Consider the following 8,759-nt stretch of genomic DNA (forward strand, 5'->3'; position numbering starts at 1 on the left):
CTGCGGCAAGCTGCACTGCACCGCTGCTCGTGGGTCGCAACACCCCACGGGGACACCTCCTCAGTCCCTCTCGCCCTGTCTCTTGCAGGGAGAGATCCGTGCGGGGGGCGTGGGGGGCGTAGCCCCCGCTGCTGCCCCTCCGGCGAAGGGTGGGCAGCGCCGCTGCCCCGACGGCGGTGCAGAGGAGCCCCCCAGCACCCCTCCTTCCCTCCGTCCCTCCCTCCCCGCGGGTGGGGGGCGGAGGGGGGCGGGCATGGGGCGGGGGCGGGCAGAGGGGGGCGCTGGGCTCGGCGGGGCGGCGCGGGCAGCGGCAGAGGCGCTCCGGCCGGCGGCAGCGCTCTGCCCGACGGTGCCACCGCGGCGGGCCGGGGCCAGGGCTGGGGCCGGGGCCGGGGCCGGGGCCGGGCCCCCCGCAGAGCCCGCACGTCGAGCCACCGGCCTCCTCTCCTCCGTCGCCCCGGCCTCCGCCCTCCCCCCGCTGCCCCCTTCTCCGCCCCGGAGCCGTCCGGGCTCCCCCCGCTCTCCACGCGGGCATGAACGGCTACGGCTCCCCGTACCTCTACATGGGCGGCCCGGTGTCGCAGCCGCCGCGGGCGCCGCTGCAGCGGACGCCCAAATGCGCCCGGTGCCGCAACCACGGCGTGCTGTCCTGGCTGAAGGGCCACAAGCGCTACTGCCGCTTCAAGGACTGCACCTGCGAGAAGTGCATCCTCATCATCGAGCGGCAGCGGGTGATGGCCGCGCAGGTGGCGCTGCGCCGGCAGCAGGCCAACGAGAGCCTGGAGAGCCTCCTCCCGGACTCGCTCCGAGCCCTCCCGGGGCCGCCAGGCGCCGCCGAGCCCCCCGCGCCCCCCCCGGGGCCGCCGCCCTGCGCCGGGCCGCCGCGGGCCCCCGCCGAGCTAGCCGCCGCCGCCGCCCTGCGCTGGGCCGCCGAGCCGCCCCCCGCGCTCCCGGGGCCGCTCCCCAAGGCAGGTGAGGCCGGGACGGGGTCGCGGTCGCGGTCCCCGGCTCGCCCCGGGGACGAGGGGACGGGGGGCGGCTGCTTTCCCCCCGCCCCGACGGGCGCCTTGGGGAGGGGAAGGTTGGAGTGGGGAAGCCCCGGCTTCCCGGGGCGGTGTCTGCCCGACACCCGTCGGGCGCCGAATGGGCTGGGGATGTCCCGGTGCGGGTCCGGGGAGACCGTCGGGGCAGCCGTGCCCTCGACGTGCCGCTCCTGGGCCGGTTTCTGCGAGCCGGCCGGGAGGGAGCAGGCACCCACCCGCACGTCCATCGTTTTGCGGGTTTGTGCGGGTCGGCGCGGCGTAACGAGGGCCGGGGTGCGATGAGGATGGGAGGGCGAGCTCCGGTTTTCTCGGCGCCGGGCTCCCCTCCCGCTCTGTCCCGGCACGGCTCGGCCGCCCTCTGCCCCCCCTGTCCCCTCGAGGGCAGCATCTCCGCCCGCCGTTCCCCCCGGACGGGAATTTGGGGTGTCCCCCTCCCTCCCCACACCCCGGATTTCCTCCGGCGGCGCGGAGCCGTTCCGCACCGCTCCCTGCCCCGGCAAAACGCCGGGAAAAAAATCCGTCTTGGCTCCTTCCAGAAAGTGAAACAAATAAACTTCGCCAGCAGGATATAAATCTGGCGGATAGGAACGGTATTGACTTGCACGCCCAACTTTTCTCCCCCCTGATATATGAACTTCCCAGCTTAAAAGATTACAGTAATCACGGGAGGACAGTGTAAATCGAATCTGATAGCAATAACTTTTGGGGAAGGTCAGGCTCAAGTGAAATGTTACCAAGCAACAGGCATTTTGTTTGCAAAATACAATCAAAGCGTATCGATGAGAAATTCTTCCCTGCCAGCCAGTCAGCACTTTCTGCTAACAGCTTCACGGGCGAAAAAGCGGAGCAGGTCACCATAAATCAAGCCCCGCGGCGAGCGGGGGGAGCCGGGGCCCGGGGCCCCCGAAAAAAACAGTGCGAGTGGCGCAGACCTCGCCCCCAGGCTCGGTTTCGGCTTTTGGGGAAGTAGGAAATGGTGAGACCAAGCCAGAAATTTGTTTTATGAATAAAGGAAATGGCGAGGGCAAGGCAGAAAATTATCTCCTCGAGGGGTTCCCTTGTCGCCCGCCGCCTTAACCTGGTAACCTGCTCGCTTCCAGCCAGCCCGAGAACTGAGAGCACAGGGCAGGGCTTTCTCTCTCTTTTTCTCCCCGCTACGTGTACTAAAATCGTGCTCAGACAGATGAGAAGACGTAATTATTTCCTCCCCTAGCCCGCCCTGTTATTAGACCCCGGACTTCAGTCTCCTGGAAGGTGCCCCTGTACGGGGGAGCTATTCCCCGACGTGCTTTAGAATCAGATCCGTTTATTTTATTTCTTCCTGCCGGAATAGGTCCTTTCGGTGGGACAGTTGGGAAGTTCTGCTCTGTGCAAATGGAGCACCTACAAGCTGCTCCTACTGCTCCTGCCTGTCCTAACCTCCAAAAATTCCTTCCCCCGATGCTATACTCACTCACTTACATCTCTCACACGAGCGCGTGCTGCATTTCTCTGTTTTGGTAACAGTCATCAAGGTGTGTAAGCGGTTAATAGAATGCTATATTGAGTCTTCTGCTAATTTCAGAGTAGGCGTCTTAATGCAACACAGTGACAAGCCTCCTGGGAAGTACATGAGACTTGAAGACAGGGAAGAAAGTCGGGAGCAAAACTGTTCCTGAGCCAAAAAAAAAAAAAAAAGGAAAAAAAAGAAAACCAAACCAAACTAAACCAAACAAACCATCACCCACCCAAAACCAATAATAATAAACAACAACAACAACAACAACAACAAAAAGACAAGAAGAGTAAAAAACGACCAAAAAAAAAATCCCAACCCCAAATCAGAAACCTCCCCCCCGCCTCAATTCATGAATTTTACAGGACCTTAGCTTTTGTGGCTTTCTGATATTTCGGGTATCAGTGCATTCTAATAATAGAAATAGGGAAAAGAGCAGATGTGTTTGAGCTCGAAGAAAATCTGTGTTGCAGAAAGGGCTGTCCTAACAATCAAACAGCAGAGCTGTTTAAACAGAGAGTCAGCAGTGGGAATATCAAGGAAGCAAATTTGGATCCAAAGCATTAGACCAGGTTTTCCAGACAAGTTATTAACTCGAAGAGAACAGTTTCTCTCTCACACCCATTTTACTTTACTTGGCCCTTCTACAATATTTGCCTCATGATTCTTAGTGCATAAATCCTAAAGGAAAAAATGGTATATACATTGCCACAAATTTGTAGCAGCTTAGTTTATCAGTGTATATTTTACAGTGAATGCATGCACAGTTCTCCAACTGTACTGCTTCGTGGGTTTCATTTATACAGCATCTCTGTAGATCTGGGTGTGTATCTGCATGCGTGTTTTTTGATGAATCCATCATTTATACTAATAAGGCGATTCCCCTAGATTCCTCAGAGGTGGCAAGGTGAATACTTGAACGCAGGCAATTTGAAGTAGGTATTTATTATTATTTTTTAAACATAACTAAATGTCCTCTGAGAACAAGGTTTCTTTCTGAAAACCTCTAACGTCCTAGCGTGAAGCGTATGGGTGGTGCAAAAAAAATACCTTTGGCTAAACTCAGTGACTGCGTATGCTAAATACAAAATGAGTTCTTTTAACCTGAAAATACAGGTATTTGGGACTGACACCTGCCTGCGACATTTCTACATTTCAGCACCACGGGAGGGCATCTATAACGAATCTTCCCAGTCCGCTGGTTATTTGAGGATTGCTGTTTCAACCAAGCCGAAATGTCACCTCCGGCAGGTCGCGACTGTCGCCAGGACACGATTTTTGTCGTGCCGGGGGAGGCGGTGTCCGGGGCGGGGGCACAGCCAGAGGGGTCCGGGCGTGGGTGATGCCGACAGCGAGAAACGCTGCCTGAGGGGAAGGACAGACGGCAAACAACAGCAAAACCACCACCGATAATAATAATAATGATAATAATAATAAAGGGCGCAACCCGCCCGTAACCCTCCCTGTGCTAACAGCTTTTTGCCAAAGTCGCGGAAATCCCCACTTCTGCGGGTTTCGCCCTCTGAGCCGAGCGGGGTCTGCTGGGGGTCCCCGCTGTTTCCTGCCCCTACGCTGTGGGGGCTTGGGCACGGACCGTGGGGCTGCTGGTGCTGCAGACACGGACTTCTGCAGGATGAAAGGTGTTTTTTTGTTTGTTTGTTTGGTTGCTTTTTCTTAAGAATCTGAATAATTCTTTTAGCCAGTCCTCGTGAGGGCACTTTTAAAGGTACTGAAAACTAAACAGAACGGAAATATCTTGAAAATAATCATTTCTCAAGATGAGGGGGTATATTCACCGTTAGGGAGAGCTCGTCATACTCTATTTTTTAGTATATATTTTCTCCCCGGTGAGCGATTGTTACCAGCCGATAGGGATACTTCGGAAAAGCACGGTAGCATAGAAATGCGTTTACCTGCATGTGGTCCACTCGTTAATGTTGGGTACCATAGTGCAATCTATTTATATGGAAATTAGGACCGTCGTCTCCCTTAAATGCCCCTCTATCTGGCGAGGCAGGGACAGAGGTAATTAGCTGTCCTCAAGCCTGCACGATAAGCCTTCGATGTATAAATTGCCCATTCATTCAGACGTGAGTTGTTCTTAACATCCCAGCTCAGGTAATAAACGTGCGGTAATGAACATGTGACGGGACTAGGAGGGAAAGGTAGCGTGATCCTCCTGTTTTATTTATTTTTTTTTCCAACAATGGAAAAGCTATCCCTAGGTCTTACCACCCCCTCAGAAGGATAATGTTACCGGCTTGCTAGCGGATGTTTCTGGCATTTCTTTTTGGCTGTAGGGCAAGACTGACACAGTGAGTATATGAAGTGCACACGTACATTGCCTTCTTTATCATATGCCTACATGAAGAGCTGCTGCCTCTCTGTTAACACCGGACAGAGAGGATAACCTCTTAAAAATTGGGTACCCACCATAGGTTACACACATAAAAGAGAAGGGTGAGACATTCAGAAGGCTGTCTGTCTTCCCCAGCACCACTCCCTTGCTCATCCCCTGCAGCCTGAGGTAGCAGCATCCCACAGCTCCTTAGGATGGCCCATGGCTCCTTCCTGGCACCAGCCATCCTCATGCGGAGAACCTCCCCTGGCCATGCTGGCCGCCCGCTGCCTCTGCCAGGAGCTCCTAATTTATTTCTGGCAGAGGAATATGACTCCCTTTCTGGAGAGCACGGCGACCTCTTGCCCAGCAGAGGTTCACTCAGACCCTGACTCCTCTCTCTGTGTGCAAAGATGGGAGAATTGCACCAGTAATGCCCTGTCCATTCCTGGGGTAAGAGGGAGGCAGGACTGGGGTGGTGGGCAGTGAGGCTGACCCACTGGCGTGCCGTTAACTGACCTGTTTTCCTTGTCAGTCTGGCAGGGGTGTTCACGAGCACGTTTTGGAAGCCTTTGCTTACTTCATACATGCTTCTGTATCTAGTTGGGCTGATGACCGTGGGCTTGGGAAACCAAGCAAATGCTTGTATTGGTTTCTGCAGATAATATTTCACATAAGGGTGTTCAAAAGCACTGTCCTGTGAACAAGTTAAGGCAGTCCCTGTCAATGTCATCTTGCACAGTGTCGCTTTCCCCAGATATTGATGTTTGTAAGGGAGATTGGTGCTGCACTGTATGAGGGAGGGCAGAAGAACAGCATCCTTGGAAAATGTCCATGAATAATCTCAAGCAAATACATTGCCCCCTTTGTGCATAAGCTGTGAAAGCTGTCAATCTTTTTTATTCTTTTATTCTTTCTGACTAGTGGTTTTGTTTCAAAGGTTTCCATACTCTGGCCAGGCTTTACCAAAGCGACCAGAGACTTGGAGTATCTCCATTTTTGAGTGTCCTGGCAACAGCGTGATCGAGGGCTTGTTTTCAGACCTGTACTCAGCTCTTGCCCTTAGTTTTGAACACAAAAAACAAGGTACCTGAAACAAATGCTGAGGGAGGTTGTTGATTGTCCGTCCTTGGCAGTATTTAAAACTCAGCTGAGCAGGAACCCAAGGAACCTGCTCTAGGTTTTGGGTGAGTCCTACTTTGAACAGGAGGTTGGACCAGATGCTTTCCAGAGGTTCTTTCCAAGAAAAATTTTTCTAAGTTTTGTGCTCTAATGGTTCAAGGCATCAGCTGTGCTCAAGTTTGGAAGAAAAACCTGTGGTTCTTGCTTGGGAAAGAACTAGTTTCTGCAGAAACAGAACTGGAATACACTGATTTATTTGAACAGTTCTTTAACCTTGAGCCACTAGACATGATGGAGTGGTTCCACCAGTGTTGTTGGACTTGCAGAGGGAATTCTCTTCTCCCAAGTGCCCCCTGAATAATGTTAACTCCCAGTCAGTGAGACTGTGCAAGTGAAGAATTATGATGTGAAAGTGCTGAAGTTCTTCTAAGAGAGCTTTCACTTGGGTGGCATGTTGCTCTCTGGTAACCGGTGAGGGAGGATTGGTATAGCGTATTTGATGAAGCACAAAAATGACAACGGCTTTTCTTGTGTGTGTGGAAGAATGAGACAGATACCTATAAGGAAGCATAAAATACCTAGACCATGTCCAATTACTTTTCTGCAGTTTTGTTCTCATGAGATATTGCAATGACAACCTAACTTTAGCAGAATCTCTGTGAAAAATGATTTTTTTTTTTTTCCCTTGGATCTTGCTCTGTTCCCTTTAAGAAGAATGTATCCTCAAAAGACCATAAAGACCATAAAAGCTTTTAGCCTCAGCTTTTTTGTTAACTTCTCTGCCTTCCTTTGCAGACATGAATGAGGAGCGGTTGGGTGATGCCAGTGGAGCAGACAATGCCGAGACCTACAGTGACAAAGACACAGACCAAAGGAGTTCCCCAGACATGACTAAAGCCAAAAGTTGCTTCACCCCTGACAGCCCTGAAATTGTTTCCGTGGATGAGGTTGGTTATGCAGTTCAGAAAAATGGTGGTAGCACAGAGAGCCGTCCAGATAGCCCCAAGTACCACGCAGAGCAAAATCACCTCCTGATAGAAGGTCCCTCTGGGACAGTTTCGTTACCTTTCAGCTTGAAAGCCAACAGACCTCCGCTTGAAGTGTTGAAAAAGATCTTCCCTAACCAAAAGCCGACTGTGCTGGAGCTGATCCTGAAGGGATGTGGTGGTGACCTGGTGAGTGCTGTTGAGGTTCTCCTGTCCAGTAGGTCTTCGGTGGCCAGTGGAGAGAGAACTTCTGCAGAATCAGATGGTCTTGTTTTGCCTTCCAATGGGCACATTTTTGAACACACACTGAGCTCATACCCTATTTCCTCTTCCAAGTGGTCTGTGGGCTCGGCCTTTAGGGTTCCCGACACACTGAGGTTCTCTGCTGATTCCAGCAATGTCGTGCCAAATCCTCTGGCCGTACCTTTGCAGCACCCTTTCCCTCAACCGCCACGCTACCCACTGATGCTGAGGAATACTTTGGCAAGAAACCAGTCTAGTCCTTTCCTGCCTAACGATGTCACCTTGTGGAACACCATGACACTGCAGCAGCAGTACCAGCTGCGGTCTCAGTATGTCAGTCCTTTCTCTAGCAACTCGGCCAGCGTTTTCCGAAGCTCTCCTGTCCTTCCTTCTCGCTCATCAGAAGATCCTCGGATCTCAATCCCTGATGATGGATGTCCTATTGTGTCTAAGCAACCTATCTACACAGAAGATGAGTATGACGAAAGATCTGATTCTTCAGACTCGAGAATACTCAACACATCTTCTTAGACTGACATTTGACGTGTGATAACTAAGTGATACTTGCAGTGCAGCTGAACTACTGGGCCCGAAGAGGAGAGATGTATACACTATGAAACCCTTGCAATTGTATTAGAAAGTGACTTTGCTTGGTATTGTACTATAGCAATAAAGACGTAACTTATTTAATTTCTTGCACTTCACTGGATAATGCCAAATAGCAATACTCTGGCTTTTGCGCTGAGTGTGTACTACAAAGGAAGACTTTATGGCTATCAGTTACGGGACTCTGGAAGATTCGTAACAGAGACAGTAGCTCAAGGTCTACTTTGTTCCTTAACTCAGACAACTGGGGATATTTAACTAGAATACTTGAATGCTGTTTTATAAGAGAGAACTCCTCAGGACATAAGAAATCAAACAAAAGTAGTTCAATTGCAAATGGACTAGAACAAGGACCAGTCATCATCTTTGCATTGGAAGAAAAGGCTGAAGAAAGAATTATGCACATAAAACTAGCATGAACTGCTTCTGTGCTGTTTGAGCTTGGACACTTTTTAGAGAAATAATCTTAAGAGTTATTCTTTTCCCATGGCTAGGTTGAAACGTGTAATGTCAGTGTAAAACCAATTACAGCTGTGAATTGCATGAAGTGTATTGTGAAATGAACACAAGATTAAACATTGTCAGGTTAATGTAGCATGCTAAGGACTCTAGAAAAATAAACTAAGATGATGATCTTGGTTTATGTCATTTATATTGGGCAAATGACATTTCTGAGGATAGAGAGATGATTAATCCTCAGCTGGGGTTAAAATGTCTAGCCCCAGCAACTGCAGTCAAGGGAAGCCTGTTTTTCCCAGTCCAGGTTCTGCTCCCTGTCCTGTAGCTTGCAACTGAGATTAGGCAAATGTTATCATCAAGGAAGCTGGGCTCTCTTGGATGTGTGCTACAGACTCTTCCAAGTTCAGCTGAGTAAAGCAGAACTTGCTACAATCACAGCAATCAGAGAAAAAAAAAAAAAAAAAAGG

At 51.1% G+C, this 8,759-nt stretch overlaps 1 protein-coding gene across 1 annotated transcript; it reads left to right on the forward strand.

The window, feature by feature from the left end:
* The first annotated feature begins 533 nt into the window (after positions 1–533).
* DMRT3 (doublesex and mab-3 related transcription factor 3) lies at positions 534–8,096 on the forward strand. The gene is made up of 2 exons (XM_040539926.1): positions 534–972; positions 6,794–8,096. The coding sequence occupies exons 1-2, from the start codon at positions 534–536 to the stop codon at positions 7,756–7,758; spliced, it is 1,404 nt and encodes a 467-aa protein (XP_040395860.1). The 3' UTR covers positions 7,759–8,096.
* The last annotated feature ends 663 nt before the right edge of the window (positions 8,097–8,759 follow it).

This window comes from Cygnus olor, chromosome Z (assembly GCF_009769625.2).
Source record: "Cygnus olor isolate bCygOlo1 chromosome Z, bCygOlo1.pri.v2, whole genome shotgun sequence".
Classification (NCBI taxonomy): domain Eukaryota; kingdom Metazoa; phylum Chordata; class Aves; order Anseriformes; family Anatidae; genus Cygnus; species Cygnus olor.